At 34.0% G+C, this 17,888-nt stretch overlaps 2 protein-coding genes and 1 long non-coding RNA gene across 4 annotated transcripts in view; 1 reads left to right on the forward strand and 2 right to left on the reverse strand.

Moving 5' to 3' along the window:
* LOC118263576 (uncharacterized) overlaps positions 1-4,266 on the forward strand; it is a 34,453-nt gene extending 30,187 nt beyond the window's left edge. Inside the window, exon 20 of the mRNA XM_035575651.2 lies at positions 413-4,266. Within this exon, the coding sequence (XP_035431544.2) occupies positions 413-508 (96 nt within the window). The 3' untranslated portion in view covers positions 509-4,266. The remainder of the gene's footprint in view (positions 1-412) is intronic.
* Positions 1-17,888, reverse strand: part of LOC126912392 (uncharacterized) — an 86,971-nt gene that overhangs the window by 26,592 nt on the left and 42,491 nt on the right. The window lies entirely within an intron of this gene.
* On the reverse strand, positions 883-16,255 carry LOC118263603 (autophagy-related protein 13 homolog). 2 transcript variants are annotated; one of them, XM_035575698.2, is made up of 7 exons: positions 16,128-16,255; positions 14,971-15,164; positions 11,838-12,180; positions 10,526-10,712; positions 9,886-10,051; positions 9,311-9,490; positions 883-9,128 (listed from the first exon to the last, which is right to left on the reverse strand). In XM_035575698.2, exons 1-7 carry the CDS (start codon positions 16,129-16,131, stop codon positions 8,898-8,900), a joined length of 1,305 nt encoding a protein of 434 aa, XP_035431591.1. In that variant the 5' UTR covers positions 16,132-16,255; the 3' UTR covers positions 883-8,897. The 2 variants fall into 2 exon arrangements, with proteins under 2 accessions (XP_035431591.1, XP_035431599.1); XM_035575706.2 differs by having other exon boundaries at positions 883-9,062; positions 16,128-16,251.

Below are 17,888 nucleotides of genomic sequence, written 5' to 3' on the forward strand. Positions count from 1 at the left end.
CAGAGGAATTGGTATTCATATTCATATTCATTTACATACTTATTATACACATTTGGTATAATTATTATACACACAAAGAACGTAATAAGTTCTTTGGTCTACCTTCTTTAACTCTTACCACCAAGATTTGGTTTATGCAGGGTAATGTGTGTATAGTGTTTGCCATTTCTATTCACCATTTGACGGTAATTTACATCCTTCTTAGTCATTACTCTAGGCAGAATTGTCGTGATTGTCATGACACTTTACGTTGCAACTCTTCGCACACTGAAGCGAATCATTAGGTGCACTTTGATCTGATCGGTCCATTAGTGACCTGGTAGCCTGGCACGCGTTCTTGAACCCTCTAGTAATATACTCTCTATGTTATGCATTATACTTTCTTTATATCATCGCAATTTTACAATTACAGAACATAACAGGACAAAATATAAAAGTGAGCAGCATTCGTCCCAAGAACAGATGGAATTCTCTAGAGCTTGATATGGAAGAAGAAAAAGCAGACTAATGAGTGAGTTGTGGCTGTCCGTCAGTACGGCTGTCAACCATTTATTGGTATTAGCAAGTCACAATAGAAACTGTTCACCTTTCCTCGTCACTTGTGTCATCTTACACATTACTCTACAGGGTAACTCTTACTATTGCGCCTGCACATAATACATTCTATACCTTGTCAAAAGATGTAAAATTCTCTCGTGACAAAAAGCTACAGTAACTTTTATGGTATAGTTATTTTAAAGTCAACGTTCGTGACACTGGGACATTGATTAAGTTATGCAAGGAAAGGAATAAGAGGGTAGGTATTTTTATTAACACATTTTCATAGTAATTATGTTATGTTATATAGGATTGTATAACTATGTTATAAATAAAAAACCAATAAAATTTTATTAAAAAGGTCTGTATTTTATTTCAAAGCCAAGTTAATGTCCATGTGTAAACATTCATTACAAATCTATGAAGCTAATGTATTACGAAACGCAACACAAACACGGTGTTTGCAACACTTACAAGCTTGTTACACTAGCATACAATGTCACGTAACATGTTACACAAACAATTACAGTGTGATAGTGCATTCTACGGAATGAAATATGCAACTACATGTTGCAAGTTGTCTCTTCGACTGTTGCATGACACGTTACGTTACACGTTGCCATCTAGTGACATTGGCTTATAAATAACGACACAACTTATCTACTAGGTAGTTATACAAACTGCTACAGGTAGAGTACAATGGATTCCTTTTTTATTAAATGTATTACTACTTCTAGTTGTCTATTTCTCATAGGCTAGTTAATTTAAACCTTGGGTGGTATTTTACCAACTGGTAGCATTTTACATAGAATTTGTAGGATTGGTCGATGACCAACGTTACAGAATCGAGATGATTTAACATAATTATGATGATCATAATTATGTTAAATCATCTCGATCGTTGACGCATAATACATCTGCGTATGTATTATGCGTCAACGTAACTCGTGTTACAGTACTTACGAACGAATTTTTATTAGATTGATGAAATACTATGTTACAAATGCAATAAATATGTTAAAACTGTAGTTTCCACAAACTATGGTTGATTATTTAATGTGTTCTAGTCATAACACAACTATTTTTTATAAATAAATTAGTTAGTACACAAAAACGTACTATCTATTGTAACTCGAAAAAATGGCTATAGGTAATACCATGATTTGTGATTGTAGTAGTTAAACATCAATTTTATACATGAATTAATAATTATTTCTGATTTCCACATTTGAATAGGACAGCGACGTTTACAGTGGACTTGAATTTCAAGCTTATCATTAAAGGCATAAGAATGATAATAAATTGGTGATAAAAATTTCTACTGAATTCAAAACTTTTGAGCCCTCTTTCGTAAAAAAGTTGCTAGGCGTATAAGCACCTAAGTATTGTATGTACTGTCGACTTATTATAACTTATTGGTATATGTTCGTGTCTATTATTTCGATGTCTTCCATGTATTGTCAAACAAACCGAAGCTTATCCATAGTAATGTCTAACGGTACTTGCGCAGTATTAGTCGAAGACAGATTCAGTTGGAAATTCGAAAAGAGGAAAAATATTAAATCCTATCGAAAACTGAAGCCTTGTTAGTCAAGCTACTGTAAATAATAAGTTATAACAATATTTTTTCACAATATCAATTATACGACGTAAGTTTTCCCTTCAACTTTAGTGTTTTGATATAAAGTCCAAAATCCAATGAAAAAAATACAGATTGGATTAGGTTGACCTGCTTACAACTGTTATTTAAGTTGTTTTTTTAAACTCTGATCATTATTGATGATAAGCCAAGAAAGAACTAAACTAAACTGACACAAGCACGTGCAGAAAAGACAATCTGTGTTCTGTATCTTAGTAGATGGCCACTGAGCCACTGAGCCACTGGTGCCTACAACCGACTTAATATTTACTCTGCTACCGTTGATGTTAACATTAAATGCATTAATGACTATTATTAAACGAATACTCAAAGGCAATTTGTATAACTTGACAATCAATAAAACGCTCCGAAAGTGGTACATTAAAATGTGGTCAAATAGCAACGGTTTTGTAGTATGACACGGCTAGATTGAAAATAGAGAAGGGCGTGGTTAGTAACGTCCTATCTCTTCGTATGGTGTCACGCATTACGTTAAAGGGAAATCCAGTTATGTCAGCTCTATGTATTTCCTTCATTGCAATAATTAATTGCAATGGATTAGAATAGTAATAATTATAAAACCATTATGGGAAAGTGTGTTTTATTTGTTTATCTTTCTGATTAATATGACTGGAGATTGAAGACTGGAGTGCAAGTTACCTATTTTTTTAGTCAAACTAAAGGTTGTCAATAAATTGTCCTTTGAGTATTCGATATATTCATACTGTAACTTATCCATAACTGTAACTATTGTAAATGAAACTATGATACTAATAATAATATGCTTATGTTTAGTAAAATTATGAAAACCACACTATTTCATACTACGATAGAAACTGGCTTAACATAAGTACATGAATGAACTCTGTTATTATAATATTATAATGTGTACATACTATGCTTTGTCAGTATATAAAGATTCTGAGTATTGATTTTATTATGATGATAGTTTAGATATAATACCCAAAACGTATATAAGTTAACAACACTTGACTAAGTCATACATTCAAATGTATGTCTTAGCCAATAATGTATTTAACTTTGTTGTAAAAATATACTATATGCGCTTTAACATATAATAGCTATCCTGCTATATAAATAGATTTATACGATATATAACAAATGTACTTTTGGTCAGCTATGTGCCTTAAATTAATAGCTTATTCATTATTCCTTATATGGCGATTATGACTTATTTCCACTTAAAGACTTACTGCCATTTTCACCAATCACCCCTATACTGTCACTTAATTAGAAGTTACTTAGCGTGAGGGAAGTCCTAAACTAACCTCTTACTTGTACTGATAGTTGTCACTATAGGTTGGTGAAGACTAAAAGACTAAGTGTCACCTGTTATAGCTTAGGGGGTCATTTTAATTTAGGAGAGATTGGTGCAAACTGGCTTTAATGATTTAATAGAAACTGTTGCTCAAAGTATACTAAATAAACATAATTTAGCACATGTTTTCATTAATATGTAATACTGTTTCACTCTTACACATTAAATGGTCAAATGTATGACAGAGACCGACATACAGCTCAATCAAAACACGTACTAAATAGTGTTTTTATATGTGAAAATCTAAGACTATTGTTTTAAAGTACTGAACATGATATACAATAATAGTTTATGTTAAAATTAAATACAAAATGAGCAAAAATGTTAAATATATTATTATTAACAAAAATTATACCACTAAAAAGCTCTCAAATTGAAAAAAAATCTAATCTTAGGTGTACAAATGATAGCTTATAGCTATGATAATTTTGCTAATGAAAATGTGACTTACATATCTGTCTTTAAGGTCTTATTAGCAACTGCTTTTTTCTAGTCACGAATTTAAAAGATCCTCATTTTTCTATCAGTCAAAATAGAAAAGGAATTAGAAATGAATGTTTAAATTGATAGGTAGTTGAATATCGACCTTAAGGTATAGGAAATAGATTTAAATTGTGTTAACTATGAAATAATTTTATAATTACCAAGATTATTTAGTCAGAAAGTTGTAGATGGGATTAAGACATTTTATAGGGACGGACGATTAGTCTCAAATGTCCATTAAATATGATGTATATGATTAGCATGATTTCTTTAAAATAAACACCACTAAACGATTGAACTATAGAAATACAGTCAAATATAATATTAAGGAAAATTGGAATATTATTTTCAGGTAGTGTTTTTCATTAACCCAGGATTTGGTTCCTCACGCATAATATCAGAGAGAGATATTAAAGTCTAGTTACACATAATTATGAGCTGAAGACTAGTATGGTCACTAACTATTTAGTATTAAATGCACCGCATAGATGCATTGTTTGCAAGACTTGCCTTCTGTCGGGAGTCAGTAAGCTGTATGAAACAGGGTGTATCATATAAATGTTTTTATACATTTTTGTATGTGCGGACGTGGCTATGTCTACAGTAGGTTGCATGACGTCGCGCCGCGTCCACACACACTGCAAATTATTTTCTCAGTGTATATTGACTTGAGTAAGCCGTTATACTTAGTTAATGTAACATAAAATATTTGACTTTATTATTTTAGATGTAACGGAGCACAAACATGGCCTTATTAATCACTGCCTAGCTTCATCTGACATTATGTAACTAGACTTCAGAAATAAGCCAATAATTCGATTATAGAAGTCCAAAGAATTGAGAATCAAGAGATTTAATTTATACTCCTTAGCCCTAAATAAAGCAATTTAATAGTGGTAACAATACTAATATAATATAATAAATAATTGTATGCCAACATTTTATAACAAATACTTTATAGAATATATACTTAAACAGCATATTATAAGTAACTTGAATGTATGAGTAATAGATTTCGAGCCTTGATATAATTAACTAAGCTAAATGTGTGAAATGCGAACTAACTTAACTAGTAAGTGCCCCGTGTACCTATGGATTCACTTAAGTTAATAAAACGGAACAATTTTATTATTACCGTGATTGCATCTGTAGTTTTAACTTTTTGCGACAATCACAAGCTCTACAAGCTGCTTCGTACCAAAATAAAATAAAAAATCTTCATAACAAACCATAATACCCAAAAACACAACAAAAAAGAATACCTTTGGCCAATTTTGTCACTTTCTAAAAGAAACTTAAATTATTTTCCCCAATCAATTACCTTGTTATTTTTTTAAATTCTTCGATTTAATCGAACCCACGAGGCACAATGCAATGTTTCACAATAACACTAATGTATTTAATTTAACCTTTAACGACTGACTAGCGAAATTAAAGTTACAAACTAACAACACCAAAACTTAAAGGGAATAAATTAATGAAGATGTTAGATTTATATGTAACTTGCGGTAGCCATGTTAGGTAAATCTCTAGTATATGACAACTCATTTATAAATTACATTACATAAATGTAAACTATCGCAGAACAAAGAACACACACCATAGAATTTTAACGTTGCATGTTTGAAATTTTTACAGTTTTTTAGCCGGTAAACGAGCAGACGGATCAGCAATCGCCGCCGCCCATGGACAACTGAAACACCAGAGGCGTTACAAATGTGTGTCCAGCTTTTTGGGAGTTAGGAATTTAAGGGTTGTTGGAGAATCAAGGATTGATAAGTTTGTGAAGTCATTGAGCATTCAGTAACCTCACTTACTCAACGAAACAACGCAAGCGTTTTTTCATGTTTTTTTTGAGGCTGTGGTGTCACTCTAGTCACAATTAATAACCTCTTGAACAATCTGGATTTTTGACACAAATTCTATAGAACTAGTGTCGATGGATTAGAATCGAATTCAATAAGTTGTCATACACTAGAGAGGTTTAATGGTATTAAAAATTAGGGTTGGCACGTGAAATGAGACTTTAGATGTTAGTCGTTGCTTCGAAGGCACTCCACTTAAATATGATTTATCTATTTATTTATAATCTGAACTACGCTGCACTATTTTACAGTTGCAAAAGGCCGCTGTTGATGCCATATGGTTGTATTATATATAGTATTCTAACATAATAATTACAGTAACTATGTATAGCTAAATCTTAGTTATTTGTAAGAAAACTTAGAACTGTTATCTGCAAAACTGTTATTAATATGTGTGGAAAATATCTACCTACAGTATAGTAATGGTATACAAGAGAATATAGTTTAAGATGACTGCACACGACGTGTAAAATCTACGCTAAATTATCTTAACAATTAGTTGACACAAAATGCTACAATTACATTATAAGCAACAAGTAACAATGTTGACGTCTACAGCCTACAATGACCTTTACCATCGAATAAATTATTCTTATCTCTCACACATATTTACATTGAACATTATTGTACATAGAACTGATGATACCTACTAACTAGATGCTAATAATTTATACATAAATGATTTTACATTGTAAAGCAAGAAACAATATTAAAATTTTGAATATAACACGAACGCTTATAAACTATGTCACTGATCAATCGCGAACGGTTGATCAGTTGTATTGGGTAATAATCGTAATAAGTGATTAGTTTAATGTCAACTGAAGCCATCTGTTGCCCGCGGCGCGGTATCAATATATTCTAATAGAGGCTACCTTTATCGGGTCAGTCGTACGTCGTTCAAAGTCTTGTCTAGTTTCCCAGTCTTACGTTGCTTGAAGTTATAAATATTTTATATTTATAGCCGCAAGTGTCGATTATCATACGCTGAAAACTCATGGAGGAATATTCACATGTCTGTGAACTTATAGAGGGCTTAGTACGAGTTTGTTTTATGATTAACGTGATCGATACGTTGATGACGCACAGCGCTCCGATTGGCCTGTCCTATGAACCAACCAATCAGAAGCCCGCCTGCGGAAACATTTCAATCTCGTTAAACGTACTCTTACGAAGCCCTCAGATCATATCTGCCTGGCTAGTGATGACGTTACCATTACAAGATAAGAAGTCAGCTCCATGAGTATACCCCTACACCTTCTTCCTACCCTACACTGCGATGCAAAGCTTGCTTAGAAAATATCAGAGCAGTGGCTTTCTTGTGTTTTATTAAATATGATACAATATTAGTATTAGCCTAAAAAGCATCAGTCACAGTAATATGAGCATTGTAGAGTAAACTTTAGATTATTAATTTGCACTATGATTGACCATAGAATTGAGATTTAATATGATGTTCAACAAGCCAAATGTACTGACAGCCTTACTAATAAACATTTCACACATTGTATAGCCGATTCACTACTAATAAACAATATGGGCATTTTCTTATGGCTCTTTTATTACTCTAGTGTAGAACTGTTGTATGAGTAGATATTGAAAAACAAGGTGGGGAGAGCTATGGTATAGGTTACTGTGGAATGGCAAATTGGGAACCGTAAGATGGCTAGGGAACCAGTTGAAACAATGTAAAATACCACCTAAAAGGCGCAGGCGAAGTCACACCAATTCACGGTCTGGGTCTCCGGGAATGATTGCTAGAAATAGCAAGAAGGATAAGGAAAAGTAAGTGACTGAATGGTGAAGAAACTACCACCAGCTTTCTACTGAGATCATCTGCATCTGCCCAAGTAAACTGCATCAATGGCCCACTCGTCGCTTAAGAATAGTTTCCACCCTGCAAGCAGGATCACTGCTCTAACTACTCCACTCCAGCCAGCCAGTTAAAACAAGCCAAAGATAGAACGGTGGCTTATCCGTGGAGCACTTGGGATGATTATTAGTAGAAGAACATTGTGTAAAAATGTTTTGTTGTATAGTTTCTGAATGCTTCTCTCAATGTTGCAAGCAAACAGTGGCATAAGAATGAAATAGATACTCATGGTTCACACACTTATTGTTTATTAGTAATGTCTTATGTAAATGATTATTTACTCCCTGTTTGATAAACAGATACTAGGGTATTAAACAAGGGAGTAATAGAATTTTATTAGTAAGGCTATGCATATGAGAACTTTGTAATGTGCTATCCTTGTTTTTCCCAGCCAGAGAAAAAAGATAGCATCTGCAAGATACAAGCACATTCTGGTTTCAATACAATACAATGTTTTCGTGGAGTACTGCTGGACATATTGGCAAGTAAATACTGATAACTTCTTTTAGTTGTAAATAGATGTAACTATTGAGTATTACTAGACTAAAGACTTTATAGATTATATATTACACAGTACATAACAACTCTATCGATTCAGGTTAGACGAGATGGCGCTGCACTGGACAGTTCCAGTGCAATACAATAGTCGATAACATTACATTATAAATATCTACAAACCCTTAACTTTCAAGCAGTGCGAAGGGACACGAAATGAGAAACGGTGCCGTTACACGGCTTATACACACTACTAAACATTTTATATAAAATCCTGGCAAACACACTGGTTTGCTGCAAACGGCAAACAGCTAATAATATTAAATAACTTCAATAAAGTTCGAAAATTTTTATTTGACATTAATGACGGTTGTCAAATTCTACATCTGACAGCTGTCATCTGTCATAGATATGACAGTTTTATACATAAACATATGTAGTCTATATTTTACGATCTAACGTTAACACGTGAAAACCTACACATCTCCCTACAACTACACATTTTACGTTTGTCAATATAAATGCTGATTTCGTTGTCCTATCCAACTACTGACTTCAATAGCAACTAATTTAAAATCTCAGATTTATTTGAATATTTTTATTCGCACTGCGCAACACTAGGGCCTTACTCTAATAACAATCATGCAGTCTTACTTCCAGTCGAGTTTAGGAGCGATCTGAGCCTTCAGAGTTGCTGAACATGGAAGCCACCATGTTGTCAAACTCCGGGACGGCATCTTCGAACATCTTGAGTTGTTTCGACAGCGACTCGGAGTCCGTAGATCCCGAATCGATCACGATGTCCGTCCACTCGTCACTGATAGACCTTGCCTGTAAGCATTCCTGATAGAAGTTCGCCAATTCCGCAATGGGACTGCCATCAGCAAAGGGGAATTCCTGGAAATTGAGACACAATAGTGTGAACTCATTTCTCTTTTCATAGCAATAGCACTAGTTTACAATATTTCTAATGATATGAATTATGAATGATTTTAGCACAATGATACTGAATCATGTATTTGCAGATGGCTGTATGGTATTTGATGATTGGTGAATATAATTTGAAGATATAGGATTACCATAAGTCCCGTGTATTTGTCTCCATTCTTAGCCTTGGGTACTTCGATGGCCCGGCTGACGGCGTGGCTGGACGAGCTCGGCGCCGGCGCGCCGCTGCTGCAGCTCGGCTGGTTCGCGTTCTCGTGGTCAGATGTCGTCAGCACGTTGGCATTGTCTGATGTCGTCAGCGTTTTCATTTTCTGTAAGATAAAAAACTAGTTAAGTATTGAAATGCCAAACCCTACCCAAACTCCCAATTCCTCTAATCCCCAAACTCCCAATCCCTAAAGGGATGGCAACGCACTTGTAACCTCTGATATTTCGGGTACTGGGCGGCGTCGATCTCTTACCATCAGGATCACCCGACGTATATGTATATCAATGTATATTTGTTTGTGGCCCCATGCCATTACAAGTTTCAAAAGTGAATTACGAAGAAACAACGTAAAATGTATTTTGATACATAAGAAAAATGACAACGGCAGAGGAGTAAATATTACCAATCTCCTCTCCGCCTACTTACCTGTTTCTAATACAAAAACTAAATATTGTTGTAACTGATCTATTTTGCTACTACATAGAAATATCTCCTTACATTCTCCATTTTCTCCTTCTCGGCAAGCAGCCAGGCCATGGGTGGCTCTGGAGGTAGTTGCTCGCTGAGTGTTCTATGCAACTCTTGTATCTTTGACTGGTCAACAAATGCTCCTGCCGTCAAGGGTTTGGATAGGTCCAGTTCTTTCTTCTCATTCCGGTTTTTTCTAGAAAATAAATATTTTATTTTAATATATTGAATCATTCAAGATTGACATTGAGCTCAATATAATCAACCTAGTTGGGAAAAAGCCAGAAGAAAAGCTGTTAGCAATAAATCTTAATACTCTTACTTTTTGCATTAGTGCTAAAGTTATAAATAGTTATATTAATGGTATTTTTACGAGAATAATTTTCAGATATACTGGCTCTGCAAGATAAAGACTTGCAACGATTACTGATTGTGGCAACAGAAACACTTCAGAAGTTAATGACTTATTGAGTAATGTTTGACTACTTATAGATAGTAATCATACTTAAGAAATATTGCTCAGTCACTGACTTCTTGGTCCTCTAACAACAACTTTTGTTTATTACGAATTAGACAACTAACTTAATTTAATCAAAAGCAAAGGAGGTATACAATGTGTATATTCGTCTATATGCCAACATAGTGATTGAATGATCATAGCAATACTTACTTGGGACTCTCAGTATAGAAGTGGTCGCTCTTCACCATAATCCCGGTAGTGGCCGGTGGAGCCTCGTACTCAATCTTCTGCCTGGCCTCAGGCATGATCGTCATCTTCGTTCTGTACACCACTTCTATCAGCAAAGTCCCGATAGGTGTGTGCAGCTCACTTACTTTTATCGTCTTACGTTTCTCACCTAGAAATAAATAGGACTATTTTAGAATACAAGATACTTGGCAGTTTAGTACATAATACTACAGATATTGAACAAGAAGTTGAGACTCATTGGAGTAGGAGACAATAAAAAAATACTTTGTTTTGTAATTTAAAAAAGAATTAGCTCAATGAGGGTAGAAGTGTTTGCGTAACCAGACTGAAAGTGAGAGCACTGCGAAAATTACCTAACTACCTAAGATTTTTCAACCGGCAAAACTAATCTAAGTATCGTGCAATAGCAATAGCAATTGATGATAATTAAAGATATTGCTATGTAAATATACTAAGTACCGTATTTACCCCGGTTAGAAAAACAGAGTTAATTAAAAGGCGTGCTTACTTATCGAGTGACTAGGCTCACATAGATCTATAGAGGCTAATCGCGATAAGGCACAGCGTATGGTTTACTAGACTTATGTTTGTGAACTGGCTGGTCATCCCAACAGGATGTCGCGTGTCGCTAAGCTTGTGTTGTGACTTAACAATGCACACGTATAAATGAACGCTCCTGTATATACTTTACATGATAGATAAAATGTTAATGAACACAATCGTTGTCAGCTAGACGCCAATATGTTAATTACTTGATTATCTGAGTGCAGGATATCATGTAAGTATTACTTAGGTATTTTAATTTACTTATGTAACCACTTAGTGATTGCTATCATGTTTAGGTATCAGTTTATTTACGTTTTAGGATTAACGTGTGTGTTGATTAATTCATGATGTGTGTGTACTGTGTCTTTTGAAGATTGTAATTAGGTACCTACAATGTTATACCAAATCCACGTGCCATGCCTAGGTGAAAATATATCTTTTAATCGATGTATATTATGTCGATTTGATATTACAAAGTTAATGAAATTATTTTCTTTGTTTGAACATGTTAATCTTTTCGATATATTTATCTTTTAATGAATTAAAAGGTTGCTAGGTGCACTAAAAATACACTATATCTAAAAAAACACTGAAGACACAAGGTAGATAGAATAGCTCGCAGGTCGTGTGGTACCAGTACCATTTACCGAAAAATAAGTTTTTTCATATACACATACCTATAATTCAAAATACAAAAATCCCTGCCAAAAGCAACAAACAAGCTTACCTAAGACATCGTAATCAGGTGCACCACCATAGATCTTATGGGAAATCTTGTAAGACTCATTATGCTGAGACCTCGACAGTTTATAGGCCGGTGTAATCCTGGATATCGTCAGGGTGGACTTGAGCATCACGCTCATGCGATAGTAGACCGTCGAAGGGGAGCAGACCTCACTGCCCGGAGACAACTTGACCGTCCACAACTCCAGCACCATGTCATCTCCGTCAACGGTGTGCAGGGATATCTCAATACATAATACTTTGGTCAGTGCATCCACTACCTCCCCGTTAAGCACACGTTTCGTATCCTCCGTCACTCCCGGCTCGTCCGGAATCGATAAGTTGAACTAGAACAAGAATAATTAAAATTGATTTATTATTAAAAGAGGCTGGTCAGCGAGTACCCATCGCGGGATGTAAAATTTATGAAAGCCACTGTGCCAAAATGTAACGAAACATCGCATCGTGCTTTTGCAATAATAAATAGGCAGTAAAAATATTTCGCTAATATTAGTCTTATAGTCAACGCAAGCAACTAATTAAACATCGAACATCTATCCTAAACTTCAAGATGATACTGAATTGCTTTCAAATCCATCGAGCAGTTTTCTCGGTTTCGAACCCGCGACCTGATAACTACTCGAAGACCGCGCTTGCGCCACTCGATTATTCATTACATACAGTAGCAGGTTATGAGCTCAGGGCTAATATTCTGTGTCTGATTTAATATTACTTTTTATGTGTTGGTATTAGTAACAAGTTAACACTATTACAACGTAACAAAGTGTCACAATGTAAACCTAATCCCTATAAACTACAGGACTAATAAAAATTGAAGACATTTATGTAGGAAGCTACTAAGTCCATTAACTATTTCTATTTACCCCATACATGGACAACAACACTGAAGATATCAACTGACCTTCGTCTATTTTCTTCAAGTTGCAACATTTTTCCATGTATGGACAATAGATTAAGAACAAAACAATAAAGTCCATAATGGAAAACAAACACTGGCCAGAGGATAAATATAAAAACAATGGACATTGTATTGGAAAACTACAAGTGAAGGTTAAAAACTCTTTGGTTTAAAACAACTTTGAGTGGCACCAGTCTCACATGGACTGACCTACTTTTCCCGATGACAAACTTATCTGCTTTAAATTGAGCCATCCATTTTTCTAGCAATAGAAAATCAATATGGATAACTTATTTAACTCTAAACTTGGAAATACTGCATTATTTAGCACATGGAAAGTAGGCTACCTTTACTAGGAAAATAGTGATTTATTTTGACTTAGTTACTTCTTATTTTAGATATCGCTAGCATGCATGCAACTAGTTCAATACTCTAGGGGCTGAATTTATAACTTCCTCTTTTAGTTTTCTGGGTATTATAACATAGTATGTAATGTTAACTTCTCTAGAGGTTTTTTTTTAAGCCTATGTATATAATTTGGTTGTTTTGACATTCGCAGAAATACATCTCAACATTCGCTGAGCTAACTTGTAGCATATAGCAAAATGAGTTGCATGTAACCTATTTGCAAAGAAAACACTGATCTTATAAAATTAAACAGGAGTTCTTTTCTCATATATTAAGCTTCAGATTATATTCAGTATTACTCTATAACTGTTTTTTTATAAAATATAGCTGTTATTGGCAGAGAAGATAGGCAGAGTTGCATTGCTCATATTAATGCAATAAATGTAACATCATTTTTCCCTTTCAACTTTAAAGACAATATTTTTATGAAATCATTGTTAATGTTAGTTATTAGAGATACCCTGGATGAGCATACATAAAAAGACTAATTACTGTTGATGAAGTGAAAAAGGTATGTAAGAATCATAGCAATTGGCATTCGGCGTGAGGTTACATATATATGTACAATGTGATAGGGGTGGGACTTCTAACCCGTTAAGGCTGAGTACTACATCTAATAATATTGACAAAAAAAAAATGGGGGGTTGAACCCCTAATTGAAAATATTGAAAAATAGTGATTTTTTCGGTAAAAATAATTCACAAATGATTTTTTTTCTCACCAAAACATTATCAAACATATGAAAAAGTAATGTATTAGTTAGCCAAGGTTATTAGCTAACGTTTGTCGTTTTTTTTTTGTTTCTACGATGCATACAACCTTTGATATCAAAAAAAGTAAAAAAAATATTAAAATAGCCATAATTTTTAGGGGGAGGGGATTCGACCCCTTCGACCCCCGACTTTTGTCGATAAAATTAGATGTAGTACTCAGCCTTAACAGGTTAGAAGTCTCACCCCTATCACATTGTATATTACTTTCCTAGTATTTAGATATTAAAGATTATGTAATGAGAATGAGTAGAGAAGTGAACAAACATGATCGCTTAATGTTGCATAGTAATATATTTATGAGTTTTTCAATTTTCACTGCTGAATACAATGGCAATCTTGATTACTGACCAAATAGATAGGACTTTATTTCTTAGAGTTTATGAGGCGATAAAACCTTAGCTATGTGACAAATTACGATTTATTGTATATAACAAAGTTTCAGTACTGTCTTACCTATACATTCATCACAATTGACTAATACAAAGACAATAATTTCATATAAAATTGTATTAAAAACAAAAGGATATTTGATTAAGAAAGTATCTGATAAATGAGCAATGTAATTTTACACAAAACTAATTTGTATAGGAAATAAGTCTTATTAGAATGTGTTTGCATTTAGACATTCAAACTTGATTCTTTTAGTGTGACATTATTTGTGAAAAACCAACAAACTAGGTAAGTAAAGAAAATAATACATAGCAATAACCAATAACAAAACATATTTGTATAAGATCAAAGTATATAGGTTTATTTAAACAAGCTGTGTACTTTTTTGTGCCATGGGACAAAAGTCACTTTGGAAATGCTATACCGCTATAATGCTAAATACCAATAGTGTAAAATAGTGCAAAATTCATTGCTCAAACCATAATTTTGGATGGATAAGATCCAACAAGTGGGTACTAGGTACATAACATAGTTTATATCTATATTATACAATGAAGTTCAATAGTTCTGCAGTCTAAGCATGTTGTAACATCTACATTCCAGCAAGCATGTGTTCCTTTGTATAAACAAATAACAAAACATCTTACCCATTGCGGCGAGGACTCTACGCCGTTGTCTGGGAGCTTGGAGTTAAATTCATGTGTTATTTTCTTCCCTTGTCTACTCTGCACTACGATTTGCGCTACTTTCAGGGTCAAAACCTTAGTAAACTTGTAATACAGTTTACTTCTTTCTTGCAACTCCGCATTAGTAGATGCCATTTTCTTATCATTTATTTGAGCTAGAGAAACAAATTCATGTTATTTCAATAATTTACGCAGCGTCAAAAAAAATACTCGGTCATAAAATAACATCATAACCAAACAGTTACGTCTATTTGAAGCACGAAATTAACAAACTTTATTAATTTAATTTACTAATTGCACTAAATAATAATATAACTACAATTTTGATAAATAATAATTATATTCAAGAGAAGAAACTATGAAACGCAAGGTACATAGATACGAAAACGCCACCAGACTAAAAAATAAAATCTTAACGCAGTAACTTTGTCAAGATTCCCTAAATTCCATTTGTCAAAAAGTATAATTTGAGCGCACCGATTGGTTATAAATTTCAGGAACCAAACATAAGCGGCTTGCTATTGGATACAATGACACTTGATTTTGATACGTTTCTATATACGCAGTTACCTTTAGGACTTACAAATAGTTTAAAAATATTTAATGTTTATATTATAACCCAGGTGAGATTTGTGTATGCACATTATTTATTCAATAATAAAATATTTTTTCTTAAAGATGTTTATAACTTAAGTATAAAGTAGAATTTTTTGACAACTTTCAATCCATCACTTTGGTTTTACTTTTGGCGCGGAATCTATATTTATTCGGTAGCGGTTTACCTATATTTCGTCTTCTTTCCCCCGAAACAATTTTTGGACATTTTACTTATGTTCAGAAACTCAAATGTATATTATAATTGGACACACAGAAAAGAACAGAATACCTACATAATATTATATCCGTCCAATATTTATATTCTATACTTATTACTTACCTCTACTCTCAACTAAGATAAATAATAACTAATAATAATAAAGTTTTTTAATAGGTAAGGAAGTAAGTAGGTAGGTAATAAATTAATAATCCTACTCTCTTAAGGAGAAAACCGTAAAAAGTTCAATAAAAAAATAAAATTTGAATGTAAAATTAATGACAAATAAAAAAAACACACTTACACATTTCAAAATGTTCACGAGCTCACTTCAGTATCTAAGTTCTTCAAGAAAACTTTGGAAAGCGCTGCCGCCGCGACGCGTGTGTCTAGAGCTTATGCCGGCACAGCTCTATTCAAGCTCCAACTCAGGTCTGTATTCCTAGTACTGGAGACTGCAAGTAATCGAACATATTGCGACTTGCGCAATAGAGCCCTCTTAACTACGCAGACTAGTTTTTTTTTTTTTAAATAGTTTCAGAAATAAATAAGCTGTACTAGGTAATCTTAATGAAACCTACAGTCTTATTAAATTATAGAGGACAAACAGAAGTTCAAATACTCTATATGTTGGAGCGTGACTGATGCCGATTTAGTTTTTGTTAAGCACCTAAGTTATATGTAGGTATAAATATTAAGTACTAAGAAGTCAGGTATTTATATATATATTACTAGCGACCTGCCCCAGCTTCGTATGGGTGCAATGGTGATATATTATCCATGTATTACATATATAAACCTTGCTTGTGAATTACTCTATCTATTAAGAAAAGCCGCATCATAATCCGTTGTGTAGTTTTAAAGATTTAAGCATACAAAGGGACATAGGGACAGAGAAATTGACTTTGTTTTTTACTATGCAGTGATAATTATACAGAATCAACATTATCAGTCACAAGAAGCCCACATCTGAAAATAGGCCTCCTCCAATGACTTCCAGATAAGTCGGTTCGAAACGACCTGCATCCAGCGGCTCCCTGCGACCTTAATCAGATCGTCTGTCCACTTTGTGTGTGGAAATGCTACGCTGCGCTTGCCGGTACGCGGTCTCCACTCGAGAACCTCTCTGCCCTAGCTCTAGTGGTCATCAGTTCTCCGCGCTATGTGCCCTAGCCACTACCACTTCAGTTTGCTAATACAAAATATATCTACTTATGTAGGTACTTGCCGTGCTTGATGCCCTTAAGCATCTGCTTTAAATTACATGATTGTTTTCGTCATGCATACTTAGGTACCTACCTACCTAATGCACACACTTACCTATATGCTTATCTGAGGTAGTGAGGGATCAGGAATGCGATTGAATAACCATGAATGGGTTCACCACATGCACTATTAGATACGTGAGCATATCTGACTAACCACACACACGAAACACAACCACGATAACGGCAGCAGGAATCGGGAATCAAAGCTACTCACACAAGTTTAGTTCAATCAAGAGCACTCCAGCCAAGTTTGCAATCAAATCAAATGTAAAAAAAAAAATCTTGGCGTTCTATTTTTTAGACGTATTCGGAGTACTACCTACTGGCGCGAGAGTGTTGGTTTAGAATCAACATGATGGATTAAACATTTTCTTTTATTATAAAACAGTTATTCTATCTGTTTTCAATATTATAGTTCACGTCAATCTTTTTAATTGCATGTTTTACCTAATGCACTATTTTCAAGGGAAAAGGAGAAGGACATCTAGCCATATTCATATTTTTATTAGCCGCCTGATTAAACTTCTCACTTTTACGTTGCAACGAAGCAATTAATATTTCTTAATATTAATATTAATATAAATCGATTCAGGTAGGTATAATTAGGTAACATTAATAGGTACACTCCGCCACGGGAAATACACTGAGCTAATAATTGCATCTTGTAAGATTATTATTCTTGAATGCATATTACTTACAATAATTACGAGTACGTATACAACAATACATTATTAGATTCTAGAAAGTACCTACCCACCTACTTAATTAGTTAGGTATAGGTGTTTGCAGCGGCTAGC

The sequence above is a fragment of the Spodoptera frugiperda genome, chromosome 25 (assembly GCF_023101765.2).
Source record: "Spodoptera frugiperda isolate SF20-4 chromosome 25, AGI-APGP_CSIRO_Sfru_2.0, whole genome shotgun sequence".
Taxonomy (NCBI): Eukaryota; Metazoa; Arthropoda; class Insecta; order Lepidoptera; family Noctuidae; genus Spodoptera; species Spodoptera frugiperda.